Source organism: Epinephelus fuscoguttatus, linkage group LG8 (genome assembly GCF_011397635.1).
Source record: "Epinephelus fuscoguttatus linkage group LG8, E.fuscoguttatus.final_Chr_v1".
NCBI lineage: Eukaryota > Metazoa > Chordata > Actinopteri > Perciformes > Serranidae > Epinephelus > Epinephelus fuscoguttatus.
The window spans coordinates 885101-904570 of NC_064759.1; the positions used below are offsets into that span (position 1 = coordinate 885101).

At 44.1% G+C, this 19470-nt stretch overlaps 1 protein-coding gene across 1 annotated transcript; it reads left to right on the forward strand.

Moving 5' to 3' along the window:
• The first annotated feature begins 7373 nt into the window (after window positions 1-7373).
• On the forward strand, window positions 7374-19139 carry tnfaip8l2b (tumor necrosis factor, alpha-induced protein 8-like 2b). Its single transcript, XM_049582652.1, has 3 exons — window positions 7374-7781; window positions 14881-15204; window positions 16916-19139. The coding sequence occupies exons 2-3, from the start codon at window positions 14887-14889 to the stop codon at window positions 17156-17158; spliced, it is 561 nt and encodes a 186-aa protein (XP_049438609.1). The 5' UTR covers window positions 7374-7781; window positions 14881-14886; the 3' UTR covers window positions 17159-19139.
• Window positions 19140-19470: the final 331 nt, after the last annotated feature.

A 19470-nucleotide genomic window follows, 5' to 3' on the forward strand; every position in this document is an offset into this window, starting at 1 on the left:
CATGTTGTGACAGACAAGAAACAGAAGCACTGATTCTGTGGATGTTTCATTTCACTGACGGAGAGTAGACGGCAGCAGACGTTGTATTTCATGTGGTTAAACTAGACGTATGGTGAGTCTGTAGGGATTTGGACCTTTTACAGTTTTGTCTCAAAGAGTTTTACTTTCTGTTGTAACTGTTCATTTCTATAAAACTGGATGTACAGCCACAAACTGTCCTGTTTTCATTGGTGTGTAATCAGGTTGACGCTCACACACTCACACTCAGCTGCAGGTCAAAGAGGTCAACGGTTTTATAAAAACATCGACCTGTCAGTTACAGCTGTGACCAGAGTGCACCTGCTCCTGGGCTGTGGTCGGTGTGAACGTCCAACTTTATTGTTTGGTATCAAAAATCACCCACACTGCTTAGCCGCTGCCGTGCACAGACATTCTGCAGGCCAGGTGCTCAGGTGGAAAAAAAGGGGCATCACTTCCACTTTTTTCTAAACTGCACATGCAAAGTGCACCCTGCTGGACGGCTTCTATCTGTCAGCACCAGAGGGCTCTTGAGGCCTGAATACATACAGTACAGTTGTGCACAGTAATGAGCAGAGAAATGTCTGTTTAACTTAGATATGAGGCGTCTAAATATCTATAGTACACACACCTACAGGCTGCTGCACATTCACTCTCTATATTTATCATTTATTTATCACAGGCAACAACAAAGATCAGATTGTGCACACTTCAGTGCTCCATCAAATAACGAATCTCAACCAAACTGAAAAATGCTGTTGTCTGAATAAATCACTTCAGAACACAACCAACGCTCCGAACTGCAAAGTAGGCCGATGTTTAGCTGCAACCTTCAGGCTAGGTCTCATCTCGTCTCGTCTCCACGCTAATTCTTATAATTATCTTCTCAATAAACTTTAAATATTCTCAAAGAAGAAAAGACGCGTGTAGCTCCGCGCTCCTCCTCTGCGTTCTTTATGCACTGCAGCCCCAAACTACCTCAGTTTTGTCTACATTAATTATCAGAGACGTAAACATTACTTTTAATTGAGTTGTGGTTTAAAAAGGTGTGAAAGCAATTGTGCGTCTGTCTGCGCTCAGACCAGGCAGCTGGTGAACCTGAATCTGAGAGTTAAAGGGAGACGGTGTGATTTTGTCAGGATAGCTAATGTGGGTTAAAGGTTTAATTTCACAGCACTGACAAACAAAAGAGTTCAGGGCAAACACTGTCATTACCTGTCCATGACATGATGTCATTCCCACGGTGCACTGTTAGCGTGCAGCTGTTAAAGAGGGAGGAGCAGAGCACTTCAAATTTAGATTTGATGCCATGAGCTAAATTTAAAAAGTAAAGTATAAAATTATTAAAAGAAAATTATCTCGTCAGAGGGCAGAAGGACAGGTGATGAGCACACCTGGGCTCTGTCTGTGCATGTGACTGCACTCAGCTCGAACCCTCATTATAAGAGTGTGTGTGTGTGTGTGTGTGTGTGTGTGTGTGTGTGTGTGTGTGTGTGTGCATGGGGTGAGCGGTTGAGGTCTAGGGGTGGAGTGTTCGGCCTGTGTGGCCTCTAAACGGAAGTATGTCAGAGACACACTGCAGCATCATGAGACATCATCAGGAACACAGCTGCACACACAACTAACGAATCCCACAAACATATTTCCTTTGTTAATAAAGATTTTAAAGTTACAAATCGTATCATCTTATAAAACAAATTGCGAAGTAGTTTGCTGATGTCTGGGTAGCTAACCAGCTAGCGAGCTAATGTTACATTGTTATTGCTCATTTGTGGATGACGATAAAACATTCTGACATATTCCCGTGTCACGTTGCCCCTCTGACGGCATATGATACTTGAAATTTAACTAAGGACTCACAGTGACGTCGCTGCACTTGTTAGCGCTCCTCTGATATCAGTGCAGACTGACAGAGTCGGAGCACGGGTTGCTAATGTTAGCCTGTCTTTTCAGTTTTCATGTCATTGTGATGACACATTACTGACAGGCATGTTTGTTTATGTGAACACCATCTGTGATGAGGCTACTGATGACGCCTCAGGGTCTCCAAGGGTTGACTTGTTTCAGAGGGAAAGATTTCAACCACTAACTCTTAGAACTCTGCAGAGGGATGCTCAAAAACAAAGGGTATAAATAAGAAACAGGAAAATGTGAATTTGAAGCAATATTACATCAATTGGCCAAAGGGGGGCGCTATAGCAACCCATTGAAATGTCAAACTTTGAATGGGCATATCTCATGCCCCGTATGTGGTAGAGACATGAAACTTTGCACAGAGATGCCTCTCCTCATGAGGAACACATTTGCCTCAAGAACCCATAACTTCCGCTTATATAGATTTTCCACCATTTTGAATGTTTTGAAAAACACTTCAAATGGATCTCTTCCTAGGAAGTTTGAGCGATCTGCATGAAACTGGGTGAACATAATCTAGGGAGCAATATCTAAAGTTCCCTCTTGGCAAAAGTTGGAAAACTTCCTAAAACTGAGCTTCTATAAGGCAATGAATATTGCGGAGGGCGTGGCTCATCACAAATCCATAAATCCATTGCAAATCCATAAAATAAAGCCTGTAGGATTTAGTGGCATCTAGTGGTGAGACTGCAGACTGCAACTGACTGAAACTTCTCCATGTGCCAAGTGTGTAGGAGAACAAACAGCCAGGTTTGTCCCTTCTGGGCTACTGTAGAAACAACATGACAAATTCCACTATAGAGGACCTGTGGTGTGTGTAGATATGAACAGCTCATCCTCAGGTGATTATAAACTAATGAAAACATGGTGGGTGATATTCCAGGCACTAATTCAGGTGGAGATGTGTATTAAATACGATCAGACGGCAGCTCACACAGATCCACACACTGCAGAGAGGATGTGAGTGAATGATGTTGATTCAGTGTCTGATAACTTTAAATATCCACTGGGAGGTGACAGAACAAACACTGACTAATGAACGAGTTAATAAACGGGGAACAATGAGGGAGTTATTTTTCCTGCAGCTCTTCACATCTGAAACAACAGAGTGAGATGTTGGGATGTGATATGTGACGGCACCGCGGGGGCAGAGTGAATCCCTGTTAGCTGCTGACTGATCAAATTAAATCTCTGGCCTCGTCTGAAGCAGTGCCGGTTCATCTCAATCTGCGCTCGCCATCGATCTTATAACGCTGCCTGAGGAGAGACAGCAGGACAGCAGAAAGCACCCAAGCTCACCAAATCCTCCGTCCAATTCAGACTCCGAATCTTCAGGCGCAATTCTCCGACCTCAGCGGTTATGAGGTCAGTTATTCCTGTCTTAGTCATCTGGTGATAACACACTGCCATTATGTGACCGAGTGTGTGTGTGTGTGTGTGTGTGGGTGAGAGAGGTTGGAGGCTGGAAGGTCCAGGTGATCTTTTAATGAAAGATAAGTGACATAATTAAAGTTCCTCTTATTATCTCATAACCAAAAGAAGCGAGTGTGTAAGCTGTGTACAGTACGAAGGTGAGAGCTCATTCCAGGTCGAGTGTGATCCTACACACACACACACACACACACACACTGATGTTTCCTTGTGAGATGTCATTACACGATAAAGAGGAAGCCATCAGGAAACCGCTTAAGCACTACTTCCTGTCTGTTGCCATGGGGACAGACCTCATTCTGCAGTTGCAAAGTTTGCCGTGACTTTAGCCGAGTTAATTTCTTGCAGAAGGGCTGAGTGGGAGGCGAAACAAAGAGGCAGGTGTTTCTTAGTGGACACGGCGCACTGGTGGGCTGCTGTCCTGTCCAGGCACTCCTCTCAGTCCAGCTGCGTCTCAGCGTGACCTTTAACCTCACACATCTGACTGCTATTAACATTAGTGAGAGTTTATTGCAGCCAGCCGCCCGTCGGCACAGCTGGCTGCCATTCAGACAAACACACAGCCTCAGACTGATTCTGATGAATCGCTGATTCAGACGTGCAGACGTGTTTGTTGTTGCTCAGACTGAGTCCTGTGTTGGAAACTGAAACCTGGCTCCGTATTGATCAGTCCTGATCACGTCCTGATCACGTCCTGAATGACCCTCAGCTGGATTCATATTTCACTCACTCCAATAAGACTTTAAACAGCTGATAAGGTTTATGGCGAGCTCAAACAAAGCTTGATTCATTAGAGTGATGCTGGCCTTCACATTTATCAGCCTGTGTCGTGAAGACAAACCTCGCTGCTCTTTATGAAGTGTGTTTTTCATCCATCAGGGTCAAAGTGCACCTGGCGGCATCATCATGATGTCACTGTGACTGAGTCAGCGGCTGGTTTTATCTGCAGTTAGGCACGTTCAGGTTCGTCATTTCAACGACTAAAGCAACCACACATACACACACGCACACACACACTCCTGTCCTTCTGTCATTGTGAGGACTCTCACTGACATCATGCACTGCCTCGCCCTGCACCCTGAGGGACTGTTCCTTACTTATGAGGGGGGGGGTGAGGTCTGTCAAACAATGTCTTTAAGCACGGGGGAGTTTTTTTTATTTTGGTTTAGCGGAGGGGCTTACAGAGTTAAATTGTTGTCTTTTGTTTTTGTTTTTCTACAGAAGACAAAACATGTCTTCAAAATTTGGGAATTTTCTAAATCTTTAAAAATCTTTAAAGTTATGAATTTTGGCTTTTTTTGTCTAAAGATTATTTTTTAGACTTTTGGCCTTTAATGAGCGAGCAGTGTGCGACGTGAGGGAGGGACAGATGGGGGACGACACGGAGCAAAAGGCCATGTGCCTGAATCGAACCTGTGGCCGCTGTGGCAAGGACACTTCCTTTGTACATGGGGTTCCCGCTCCACCCACTGAGCTACTGCACGCCCCAGTTTTGGTGATTTTCAAATAAAACATGCAAATTTTGGTGCTAATTTGTGCCGATTAATTTTTTAAAGAAAACACATCCTCAAAAATGACACAATTTGTCGCAGTTAGAAACTGTAAAAACAGAAATAACCTTTGGATTTTCAAATATCCGACAGTCTTTGGACACATCATGTGAGACAAACACTTTTTTCAGAAAATAAAACAAAAAACAACCATAACCAAATCTGAGCTTAAAATCAAAAATCTCTTATTTTACATCTTGTTTAAAATTTGGCCAAAAATAAACTGTTTGCATGATGAGAGTGGAAAACTGAGGCTTTTTTAACTTTGAACTTTCAAACATCAAAAATCTAATAAGTCATTTATGGTGGAGGGTCACGGAAAAATATTTGGAGTTTCAGGGAGGGTAAAACAAATCTTTACCTACCTCTGATAGGTAAAGAACAGTCCCTAACCTGAACCACCACAACTACATACCTGACCCCTTCTGACCATAAATGTGGGCTTTTCTTTTTGAAAATACATCTCACACATCCCATCAGCCTTCAAACTGTTGGCTGGTTGGTTTGTGTACAACGTATCCATGGCAACCCACAGAGCTAATCGTAAACAGTAAACAGACAAGAAGCTGTGTGTCACAAACTGCAGTAACGACACCGGCTGTGTACACATTTAAAGACTGATCCGAAAATCTGAATAATATCTGGACATTTTAAGGACTCACCAACTGACTGACAGAGCAAGCTGCTACACTAAATTCACTTCAGGACCAAACTTGACAGCATCAACACACACACACACACACACACACACACAATATACCCATCTAAACACAACAGGCTGATAACAGGGACGCAGCTGTGAAAGATAACGACACACGATCAGTCTCACCAGGACAAGTTATCTATTTAACGATTGTTGCGTAACTTTAAAACACAAACATTCAGAGGACGACTGAATAAAGTGTCACAGTAGACATAAGATATTACACACATTTAAGACACACTAACCCCATTTTCACTGCCTGTTCAAAGCCAGAATTTAATGCCATTATGCCGCTTCGCCGTTCACCATAAAAGTGAGTACTATCGTGGGATGGACGTTGTCTCACCTCTGAGCCGTCAGCGGAGGTAGTAACAGCGCCTTAGCAGGACAGCTGGCAGGACAGGTGTGACATTTTGATGGCGTGTTATGTGTGCGACCCACTGCGGGAGATTTAAAAGTAACTGTTAGCAGTTAGCAGCTAACTCAAAGAAGAAGAATGGCAGCTGTTAGCAGTTAGCTCAAAGAAGAAGAATGGCAGCTGTTAGCAGTTAGCAGCTAGCTCAAAGAAGAAGAATGGCAGCTGTTAGCAGTTAGCAGCTAACTCAAAGAACAACAGCATCTGTTAGCAATTAGCAGCTAACTCAAAGAAGAAGAATGGCAGCTGTTAGCAGTTAGCAGCTAACTCCAAGAACAACAGCATCTGCTAGCAATTAGCAGCTAACTCAAAGAAGAAGAACAGCAGCTGTTAGCAGTTAGCAGCTAACTTAAACACTGAGGTCCAGGAGCTCCTTACCCTCCGAGCAGAGGACGAGATCAGCCGCCATATAACAGGGACGCTAAATGATTGTTATTGACATGTGATGTCATTGTTATTGTTTATAAAGAGCTGCTGACACGTATGTTATATGTCACACTAGAGGCCGATGCTGTTGTGTTACATGTCACGCCTCTTTAGCTTCTGTGATGTCATCATGCTGTCTGACATCACGCACTGGAGCAACATGATGCTGCCGTCATTTGGTTCTGTGTTAAAATGTACAGGGGTGTAGACTCAGGACCTCGTGGCGACTCTATAGCGCCACCTCTGTGTATAAAAGGGCTGATGTCACACCACAAACATGGAGCATGTCTGTCTGGGGCCTCGTAGCGCCTCAGTAGCACCAGTGCCACATCATGTTGCTGCTGAGTTTTGTCTGAAATCTTTCCATCAGAAGTTGGTAAAAGTGACAAAAGTTGTGTCATATGAACAAAACTCTTTCAGTCCTCAGGACAGGATGCAGAATTATGTGGCGAAGTAGAGAAACTTGAAGTGAATTGCACGCCACGTGCATGGTGCGCTTTTACAACACTTATTGTGTATTATTAATTTTTTTATTTAGTATTGTGTTTTGTTTTTTATAACAATCTCTGACACTGTGTATGTTAAAACTAAACCAAAAAGTTCAATAAAACATCAACAAAAACAAAGTTGGTAAAAGTGTGAGCAATGTCAGAGTGGTCATGGAGCTGTGGCCGTGTGTGCACGTGTGTCACACTGAGACACACTCCTAACCACTGTTTTGATTGTGCCTTGAATAGGAGACACACACGGGGAGGGACACAGTGTCAGAGCCGCTCTGACAGGAGCCACATTCCAGTGAAGGTGAACACAGAAAAAGGGGTTAAGCCACTCCCCTTTCAGCTGGCTGCATCCCTGGATTATTGCTAAATTCTTTCTGGGGTTTTCACTTGTCAGAACAAGCAGAGGCACAACGTCAGCAATCCAGAGACCAGCAGGCACAGAGACACACAGGACAGAGAGAGCGCCAAGGTGTGATGAGCCAGGACAGACAGAGAGACAGAGACAGAGACAGAGACACAGAGGAGAGTTTGAACTTCAGAGAACACAGCAGAGACAGAGAGAGGAAGAGAGAAACACACACACACTCACTGAGGGGTGTGTCAGAGCAATTTAGTTCCTCAAGGAAGTACAACTCAACATTATCTTAAGACAGGGCGGCAGCAGTGACAGAGGCGCTGCAGGAGGGCTCTTTCTTCAGGTTCTGCTCGTGCTCGTGCTGAAGATGAAGGGATCTCATTAAACCAAGCGTCCGGAGCTGTCAACCTGAGACACAGAGCAGAGGGACACACAGAGCAGGAGGGAGGGGGACTCAGCACACACACAGGTAAGACTACCGCTGCCGTCTTCATGTGACACAGAAACATGAATCCTCTGGGCTCAGATCAGAGCTTCGTTCTGCTTTCTGTTGTTCTTGGAAACATTAAGAGCTCCCGGCTGAGTCGAGGGCTGATTGGAACAAACTGTGCGACTTCTCTCCACTTCCCCATCTTGAGCGCGGGCTGGGAGACACGCATGTACACTCACGGTCATGCTGGAACAAGTAGGGTGACATGCACAGATGTAGAGCTCACACTTTGTGTTTGCACAGGCTGGGAATTGCTCAACTCAAATCTGGAGGCGGTGAACTCTCCCTCCTTCACTGGCCTACTTTGATTTGAAGCATGTGAAGTCATAAATGAAGACAGTGAAAGGGCGCAGTGTCACTCTCAGCGTAGAGCAGATAGCAGGGACAGATAGAGGCTGTGGGCCTCTGCTGATGACGCGCCGTTGAGCCAACTGTTGTCTGTTTCGCTTCCCTTCTGAGGCAGCACAGAGGGGCGGCCAAGTTGAGCAACGACTGCTCAGATGAGTTGTGCAATGTTGAAAAAGAAACTGCAATATGTGCTGTTTGAGGATTTCAAAATGAGTTCTTGTAAAGAACTTGGTAAAAAGTGTCTAAAGAAGAAAGTTCAGAGAGTGAAGAAGGAAACCAGCAAACTAAATATAAACTAAAGTAATCGTGACAAACACAGAAGTCAATATGCAGCTGAACGACATCAGAGTTAACGTCTGCACGTTCAGCCGCGTCGCTCTCGATTCAAAACACACAGCGGAAGTGGTACTTGGTCCTCGCAGTGCACAGGAAGCTGCTGTTACTGTTTAATCCTCTCTGGTTCATCACCAGCAGAAAATTAAATATTCCACCAGCCCGTTGGCTCAGTGACGACCTCTCAACAGCAGCCTCCTTGTTTCCATCTGAATCAGTGGTGCGGCTTTTCTTTTTCTTTTTCTGGAACATTCTCATTGTTGGATGTGATCAAAGGCTGCGGGCGGCAAGCACAGACCCAACCCCCTCCTCTCTGTCCGTCAGGTTGACCCCAGGCCTGCTGGTGACTCTCGAGCTCTATCTGTGGAGTTCACCCTGCTGCACTCTAACAACACAGCCAGGCACATTTTCAGGGGCTGAGTCAAAGAGGGGCTTCATGAATCCTCTCTGAGCTCGTCAAATGTCTTTGTCAGTGGACGTACATGTCTAAACATAACCTGCTAGGTTCCTTCCTGCGTCTGTTTTAGACGTTCATGAATGGCGTGTCAGTTTACTCCTGTTCCATGCATTATGTCTTCATAAAATAACTTCTGTTTTCACAGGAAATGTACAGTTTCTGCTCGTTAGATGAGGCACAGGCTCTTTTGAAGTTAACTTACAACGCAGGTGAAACACTTTGGTTTGTGTTTGTGTTCAGGCAACAAAACTCTGTGGTTAGGTTTAGGGGAAACAAACATGGATGGGCTTAAAACTCAAACAGGTAATGAACGGCAGGCTCCAGGGTGAAAGTCTGGAGTGTGTTTGACCCCTACACCTCTCCTCCTGCCCATCCTGTATGGACCTTCTCACTCTTTATATCATGGTAGTTGCCACAAGTGTTACAGACCGCTCTGCATCCATGTCTGACACCGACATCACTGACAAAGTGGTGAGTAGGGTCGTTGCCTTTAATCATACCAAGGGGCCTCTTTGTTTCTGCATCATCATGTGATAAGTAGGGTTGTAGCACGCTCCCTCTTAAACCAGGGTTCACACACATTTTTACAGGTGAACTTTTCCATCATATCTCACTCACATGCTTGACTTTATTTAAGGAGGCTAGGTCGACCTGTGCAGCGACACAGCCACACATGAACACACCTGCCAGGCATGTGTGGATAACTGTGAACTGCAAGGTAATGATCACTTTCAGCACTCGTTAGACATTTCTGCTGCCAGCTGACCTGACCAGCACATATGGGTACATCACAAAGCCTTAAAGCCGCAGCCGTTTTTTTGCAGGATAGAAAATCAACGATTCTTTAGATCTGGATACAGACGTGTGCTGGGATTATAATCTGACAAGTTGGTTTGTATTTCTTTCCTGTTTGTTTTATGGACATGTCTAATAACGGTTTTGCTGCCTTGTCTGAATCTGAGTGCACCCAGTACCTTCATAAATTAATCGCTGTCTCCTGCGTACGTGGATCCATGATCTGAAACAGAGGGACATGTGGTCTGCGTGTATCACCTGATTCCAGTGATGTTTCAACGGTCACGCAGCACTTTTAGTAACGAGTAATACGAAGAACATATTTCACATAAAACAGATTTTACCATCATCATCCTCACTGTGACCTCGTCACATGTCCACGTTTGGTCATGGACTTTCCACGTCCACATATGACGTCCAAGGTACCCTGGGTGTGTTGGTTGTTGACGTTCTGGGACGCCGTGTCAACTTCAGCCTGTTACATGCATTGTCTGTTTTCAAAATACACTTCTGTTTTCACAGGAAATGTACAGTTTGATACAGTCTCTTTCAAAATAAAAGCAGTACAACAGTACAACATCACCAACTGATATTTTTTTCTTTGGGGTTTGGGTCAGTAGTTGTTGGACCCATCCACCACCCACCATACATACATGGACTTTTGCCACCTTAACTTTAGTTGTTGTCTTGCTGTGTTTCCCTCTGATGCTGTGAGGCGCTGTTAACAGCAACCAGCCACGTAACGCTGGAAGTCACTGACAGAGCACCAGTATTCCATGACCTTGGAGTGAGACCGGCTTGTTTTCATAATTTCATAACTTTACCAGGGATTCAATGACTGTGGGGACGCCTGGTGCATCATAGCGCTGTGAAAGGTGCCTCTTTGCATCACAATCTGACGCTGACGTCACTGACATAGTGGCGGTGTTTAATGAGTTGGGCACAGAGAACAGGCTGCTTTATATAAATATATATATATATATATATATATATATATATATATATATATTTCTGTATTTATCCAACACGATGTTTTTTTATTGTGAAACACTTGAATGCAAAAACAACCAGAAACCACTTTTACTGAAAAATGCAGTGCACAGGTTCACACATGCCGACAGACTCTGGGCCGGCACTGCTGCAGTCATCTGAGGAATGCTAAATATTTACCTGTGCCGGCTCCACCAATCAGCTCTCACTGTCTCTGACTGTCCATTAACCTGACGCTTCCTCAGCGCCTGTGCGGCTGTTACACCAGCTCTGAAACCCAGTGACGTGACAGTTCCACCTCTGCTCTGTTATTTTTCATTTGGCTCCTGTGACAGCAGCAGATCTCTCACACAGGCGCCTGTCACATCCAGCAGGCGTTTGGGAGGGAAACAAACACTTGAACATGTGACGCAGTCACTCCCTCTGGATGTCAACAACGAGCCGACGCTTAAAAGCCCTCTTCAATCCATCTGCACAGGAAAATGGATGCTCAATATTGAAAGCGTCCTCGATGTGACCGACTGAACGACGTCCATTACTGAAAAGTGGTTTGGTGGCGTCGAGCTACAGTAACACAGAAATGTTTGAAGGCTCTCCAGCGGGACTCAACCCTCTGATAGATCTGCATAAAACAAACAGTAGAAGCACAAAAAGCCAAACAGCGAGCAGTCTCCAGCTGAGGAGCCACATCTCGCTGTGTGGAACACCGGCTGATGACTACACACTGTGCGTGTCCCTCAAATCCCTGTAGTCTTTTTAGCAAATAAATGAGATTGAAGCATGAATGTGAAATAGCTATCACGCTGCTCCACTTCCATTATCACCGTTAAGGGAAATTAATCTAATGAATGTTCTCTAATTCCCCACAGGGAACCCGGAGCTTTTGTAACAAAGCGAGCTATTAGAAATGTGACACTTGTTCACAATAAATGGTTGTGCATGTAAAATAGTGAGAGATCCTATAAAAGTGACTGTTTGCTTATTATGGATGTTGCTGCTGGGACCAGGGAGCACACGAGGGACGGGGACAGCCACAGCCCGCGCTGCCTATTTGCATGATTTGATCATTAATGTGAGCGGATCTCTTTCAGGTTGATTAGTGAGGCGCGGAGTCGATCTCTCTCTCAGCGCTGACTGTACATCACTGCAGCCGGACAATGAGAGCACCATCATTTAAATGATGCAGTTTAATAAGCATAAACAGGCGTGAAAGAAACACATGAAAGCGACCGTCAGGCTGTCTTTCCACTGACAGCTCATGGACAGTTTGCTGTTTGTAATGCACGAGGCGTTTCAATAACAGGAGCTGGAGCTGCACCCTGCAGCAGACCCCAGGCCTGTAATTAAAGTAGCCAGGGGGTTTGGGGTGCTGACTCTCTGTTCCTGCACCGCCACTGATGCAATCTGGGAGAAGCAGGCATGGACCTGCCTCAGCTATGCAGCCTTCCTGCTCCTCTCACATACGTGTCCACACAGGCCAGGAGACAGAGTCAGTGCAGAAAATCACACTGAAAGATGCTCAGTTAACACTCTGAGTCTGTAACTGTGCACGACAATAAAAAAGAGCCACAAGGATTGAAATCAGACTGACACTTTGCTTTGCACGTGCACTGAATGTTTGCATCTGGAGGAGCTTAAGACTCCACATGTCATCATGTACAAAGCAAGAACTAATCTGCTTTTTGGCAAACTACACAAACTGTTCTTGGACAGAGACGAGAGTGAGGCTGCAACTTAACCAAGCAAACCAACAAAGTACATGTGGATGTGTTTGTGGTGCGACTCTGTGGAATGAAGTGACGGAAGAAATCAAAGTAAAAATAAGAGTCAGATTAAAAAGATGTAAATTTAAAGTAATTTATAGGAGGTATAGAAACGAGGAAGGAGGATGTAAAGCACCCTGACAGTGATTAGAGTTCTCAACAGGACAAAAAAATGACAACCCAAACTTAACCAACCATCTGAGTCAAAGCCCGAACACGGCCTGTTGTTGTTGTGTGAGGGTTGTTGTTGTTGATTAGAAATGAAGAGTGTGAACAGAGTGGTTTAGTTCAGGGGTGGAGAGCTGGTACATGAGACTGATTGTGTGTTGATGTGCTAGAACAGAGCAGCAGCCGGACGAGACGTGCACTTTGCTTCCGTCTGCTCCTCTTCTGACATGCTCACTGTAACTCTGTTCAAAATATGGTGAGTGTTATTTCTTTATTTTTGCATATTTTTTACACAGACATAACGTTTTATTACTTTTTTATCACTTGCAATTGTTAGTTTCTAACATTCAAATCACTCTTATTTTATTTATGATGTTCTCTCATGTCTCTCTTTGGTTGTAATGTGTGTAGTATATTCATGATGTGCGAGCTGCTGTGTGTGTGTGTGTGTGTGTGTGTGTGTGTGTGTGTGTGTTGACCTCTGTTGGTTACAGGTGGACTTGTATTCTTGTTGTGATGGGCTGCATTATGTTGAACATGTGATAAAATAAAATAAAATAAATAAAAAATAAATAAAATAAAATAAAATAAAATAAAAATAAATAAAATATAAATAAAATAAATAAAATAAAATACAGTCACACGCCCATCATATCTCAAACTGATTCATCACAGACGTGTCTCCACTTCCTCTGCACACTGATTCACATTGAGTGTCCAGATATATTTCTGTCCTGTCCTTCAGCTACTCTGTCTGACTCAGTCACCAAGCATTTTATTACTTTTTTAAAATGTTCAAAATAAATGATCTTGAGTTCAGTTGAGATGTGTGAATGTAAGAGCACATGACACAGGAAGTAGGTGAGGATACGCTGCAGCCTGGGCGGCACTGATGCGTGCAGCAGATACTGTAGATCTTTCCTGATTCTCTCAGTGTTTGTGGTGAGTGAGAAGATCAAGTTTCTACAAGTCACTGCTGCTCTGATCCTTTCAATATGCTGCTGATGGCTGAATTTAACCTTCCTCTTCTCTCTGAGAGCATCAGCTGAATAAAATGTAAATGTAGTTTTGCTCTGTGAATGATCCACTTCTGTCTCTTTCATGTTGCAGATTAGGGGGGGAAATTAAATGTAATTAAAAGAGGAATTAATTCAGAGTGTTTTGACAATAAAAGATAAACAGTGGATTTTGTGGTTGTGTCGTAGCGTGCAGTGTGCATGCTGATGACCTCCCGGGGGGCTCTCTGTGATGGATGCTAGGTGTGGTTAAAGTCTCAGAGGAGAAATTAGGAGCCTCTGTGGAGTCTTCTCCATGGTGCTTCTCCCTCTCAGCATCACATGTGCACGTCAGATACAAAACAAACACAAACAGTACAGAGAAACACTGTTTCTAACGTCATGTAATACGCTGGTAAATTAGCCCCGTGCAAGGATTCTGATTCTCATTAACAGAGAAATATTTCAGCTTGTTCACAGCTGTGACGCTGAAGTGATGTGTGTGAAGGAGTGTGTGTACAGGTGACAGTCTGAAGGTTAGAGAAAGTCAACGTCACGACACTTAAGATCCCCAGATCATCTGGGACATTTGGATAAGAGAGCAGAACACATGTGACCCTCGCCAGCCTCCAACTGCTCCACTGGAGCTGCTCGCCGTCTGCAGGTTACACACTCAGCCGGTGCCGAGCAGGAACCAGATGTAATAATGCCGTTCTTCCTCTTCTGTGCGGCTGTGTCCGTAAATATGGTCGTTATTTTTGGCAGAGTGGGCACTAACGTGTCTTCATGTGAGGGAGAGAAAAGTTGTTGACTGACTGAGGCTGAGGATCAGCTGTGAACTGGACAGACGGTGACGGGGAATCTTTTCCATCTGCAGAAAGACACAAATCTAGATTCTGGGTGAAACACAGCTGTGTGCAGGAGCGTCTCAGGATCATCGGGGCCAAAGCCTGGACCTCTGTCGGGGGTTCTATTCAAGATCTACTTTGATGCGTTTCTATGAACTCTGGCATCTTATTTATCTTTAAAGACTGTTTTCTTTGAACTTGTCAGGGTCTTCACACAGCAGAGAGCTCAGAGAAACATTCAGTCTTCTTTCCTCTGTGATCGAGAGGATTCACGTCAGTCCTTAAACACTACTTGCTGTTGTAAACCGCTCATGTGTAACGTGTGCTGCTGCGGTTTTAATCACCAAACAGGCACAACCTAAAAATATTTTATCTTCTCAGGCAACCATGGACGTCTTCAGCTCCAAGGACATGGCCATGAAGGTGCAGAAGAAGATCCTCAGCTCCATGGCCAGCAAGAGCTCGGTCCAGATGTTCATCGACGACACCACCAGCGAGATCCTGGACGAACTGTACCGCGTCTCCAAAGAGTACTCGGGTAATAAAGGTGAAGCCCAGAAGGTGATCAAAGACCTGGTCAAGATCGCCGTCAAGATCGGCGTGTTGTTCAGGAACAACCGTTTTAGCACAGAGGAGCTGGGAGTGGCCACGGATTTTAAGAAGAAGCTGCACCAGGGGGCCATGACAGCGATCAGCTTCTATGAGGTACGTTTATGTGCGTTACATGTTTAGTGTTGAGGAGATACGCAGCCGTCAGAAAGACATTCACACATCAGATCTGACTCACCTGAAATCAAACAGAACTTTGCATCCTGTGTCTGACACTGTGTTCACTCTCACTGATTTCTGTGGGGGAGGGGATTCGAGTTTACCTAGTGAAAGTATCCGCCCGAGTGAGTTCGTACCAACAGTACACCAGCGCTCTGCACCAGCGTTCACCTGACGCTGCACCAAATAGGCTTTTAGAAGTCTGCGCACCATTTGACAGTTATCACAGCCGACAGATCTTCTGGATTCGTTGCTACATTTCAGCTGCATGAGCGGAGTTTACGTCACCACGAGCACATGACCCATACAAACACAATACAAACAAGTAAGGGGATCTCAGTAACACAGAGAGCTGATGATGTCATTCAGGCGAACATAAAATCATGCTGTGAACCTAACGGTCCATGCAGGCAACTATTTGTCAACCCACAACATTGATGTTTGCTTTGGCAGCTGACAGTTACGTCATTGCTAACTCTGACCATCAGTTCCCGACCCTCGTCGTCACGTGTCAAGCGATGCACCGGCACACTGAAATGAAGCGCACCCAATCTATCGTCACACGCACTGATGCGTAGCCATGCCAGTATATCCATTTTGCTTTTAAGAGTAGAGCACATGGTTGTCGAGGGAAATAAAAACAAACGGCGCCGTCAGGTCGTATCATACGTCATCATATATCTCCTCAGTGGTTCTGACGCTTGACGACTCTTGACAGTAGCCTGGTAACAGCAGGAGTCCCGTCCATGGAGCTGATTGGCTAACTGGGTCTCACTGCAGCGCTCATTGGTTGTTCCTTTTATTTTAACCAAGAAAATGCTGTTTCGTGTCACGATGCCAGACGAATCAGTCGACTTAACTCAGTGGAGTGGGCGGAGTCAAAGGTCTGGACCCAGGCAATGATCTGACCTAAATTTAGTTTATTTGATTTATTATAATTTGATTTATCTGTGTCAGAGTACTGATAGGAGCCCAGTAGCTCAGTGGGCAGAGTGGGCATCCCATGAACAAAGGCAATGTCCTCACAGCGGGGCCGCAGGTTCGATCCCCGTCTTCCTACTGACTAAACTATCCTATCCTGTAAAATAAAGGCAAAAAAGGCTGAAAAACAAAACAACCTTAAATTACATCAAGATAAAGGTGGCAGTAAACTAAGTGTTCAGGGTGAAAATGTCCGAGTTCATTAAATCAGACGTTGAGCACAAACAGTAAACACGTATAACGTCTCTCTGTTCTGTGTTAAAGAGTCGACGTGTTCGTTTGTGGCGCAGAAATGTGCTGGTTGTATTTCCATGAACTGAACGACCTTAATTTAACTAGTTTTCATTTCTGCTTTTGAAACATACGACGACATAAAAAGATTTATATTACACTTTTAGATTTTAGATTAAAGTGACACCTGTGAGAAAGGTTGACATAAAAATAAAACCTAACACTCTGCACTGAACTGATTTACTTATAGTTTATATAATTCTCTTTTTAAGAATGTGCAGATGATGAAAGCTTTAACTCAGAGTGTATCTTCATACATCCATCCCAACAGCTCACAGTAACAACTGCCCTGTTAGATGATGTCAAGAACACAGATATGAGAGATGATCCGTCGCAGTAACCACACTCTGTCTTTACATTTCTGCGACCGCTGCAGGTGGACTTCACCTTCGATAAAGCTGTGATGGCCGAACTTCTGACCAGCTGCAGGGATCTGCTGCTGAAGCTGGTCAACACCCACCTCACCCCGAAATCCCACGGCCGCATCAACCACGTCTTCAACCATTTCTCCGACCCGGAGCTCCTGACCAAACTGTACGACCCCAGCGGCCCCTTCAGACCCCACCTCACCAAGATCTGCAAAGGACTGGACAAACTTATGGAGGACGGGACAATATGAGGGACACGACGGCAGGTCGGACAGACGCTGGGAGATCAACGGGCAGACTCACCACTGATGGACAAACTTGGTCTCGCTGCTGCTGAGGGCTGGCAGCAGGAGACAAGTGATCTGAGAACTAAACTGCTGCCCCATCGTTCTCAAAGAACATGTGGGATCTAAATAAAGTTTCTCGTTCCTCAAGTTTTTCACGTTTAGAGGTGATATATATATTTACACACTGTACTACTGTGATATATATAATATATATATATACACACACACACACCTGCTCACAGAAAGCAAACTTGAAGATAAACTGGTTTATACTGTATCAGCTGTTTCATTAGATCATGATGTCATCCACTGTTAAAATAATATCTGAGACCTTGAAATGTTTCATTCACAACTACTGATGTTTTATATTGTGTTGACTTCAAACAGCTGGAGAGAACAAATGTCACTGTAATACAGCACTGCCCTCTGCTGGTCAACACGAGGCTTCAGAAACTCACTGTGCTCTTTTTAGTGAACCCACTGGACACAACACAGCCAACAATAAAGCACATATGACCACAGAGGACGATCACTGACACCCACACCATCTCCTCACAGCCCGAGCTACAAAACATGTTTAGAAGCATCAACCAAGCGCTGCTGACGGCACGAAGCCTCAGTGTTAATCCTGTAATTCATGTTTGTCTGAGCTCAGCTGAGGCCGAGAGGACGACACGTGTTCTCTGGTTTTACACGACAAAGACTGAAAATCAACACACAGCAGACTCATCCTTATTCAACAGTCCAGTTTAGTGTTTAACTCAGGGCTCTCACACATTGTCCTGGACGCAATTCAAAGCTTTTCCAGGATTTTCCAGGACCCATGATAACATTTGTTTTTCTTGTCCCACTCGCCCAGCGTTTTTCAAACAGATTCAGACTCCATTCAAACAGTTTCAGCTCACTGACAAACAATTGGAGGCAGAACACAGTGAGGAAAGGAAGAAACATACGTGATGACGTGTTAGTGCTACGTTACGTCGACAGCTACAGAAAATTAATTTACCATTACATTACATGTAGGGTTATACACAGATGACTAACAATTTTATTACACACAAAAACTATTTTTTTTACTGATTCCATGACTCTTTAATTGTCTGGAAAACCTGGAAAAGTTCTGACTTTTCCAGGTTTTCCAGGACCGATGGAACTCTCTTTACTGCTAAAATATTCCTTTCTTTGTGTGAGACATGACAAAGAGAAAAGTCAGATCATCTACTGAGTTGTCTATCAAGTTGTTTTAAAGTTTTACTCTGCAGGATTTTCATTAAATAATGGAAGACTAGTCGTGGCTGAGAGGAAGACACGTGTTGTTCTTTGGTTTTATATGATAAAGAAACTCAAAGTCAACAGACTCAGCCTTTTAGACTACAACAGGCTAATTTTGTCATTCAGTGTTTAACTCTCACACATTCTCCTGGACAAAAGTTCAGAATCTTTCCAGGACTTTTCAAGGACCCATAACAACTTTTTTTTCTTGCCCCACCTGCCCAGTGTTTTTACAGATTCAAACTGCATGCAAACATAATTTCAGCTCACTGCTGAACATAACGTACATGATGGTAAACCAAACGTCACACTGACACATTAGTGCTATGTTACATCGACAGCTACAGAAAATTAATTTGCCGTTATGTTACATTACATGGAGGGTTAACCACGGGAGATCTCTGTAACAATCTTATTACACACAAAAATATTTCATGACTTTCACAAAACATTCAGGGATTTTTACTGATTCCAGGACTCTTTCATCGCCTGGAAAACCTGATGCAGAATTCTGTGACTTTTTCAGGTTTTTCACAACCAAAGGATAATAAGCAATAATGTGGAGAAACATCAGCTCAACTATGAAGTTAAAGGAAACTGTTTTTAAAAATTCACTCTGCAGTATTTTCATTTCATTAAAAACAAACCAGTGTATAGACTCGTACAGAAATAATCCGTCTCCGTCATCACTTCTGACTCTGTTTAACCTTTTCCACCAAATCAGTTCTGGATCTTGGAACGTTGGAGCCGTCCAGTGAACCAGCCGTGTTTCACCAGTTTAGAGTCAAACTATTGTGATCGAGGACGTGATTATCTGTGAACTTTTGTTCTGTCAGGGACTGTTTGTAATTTATGAGGGGAGGTACAGAGAGAGGGAGACATGTCAGATCATTTTAAGCACTGAAGAGGGATTAATGTTTGTTATTCTGGCTGAAGGGAAAAGCACTCACATTTAGATGGCTGTATTTTGTATTAATTTTGCTGCCAATTTTTAAAGAAAAAAA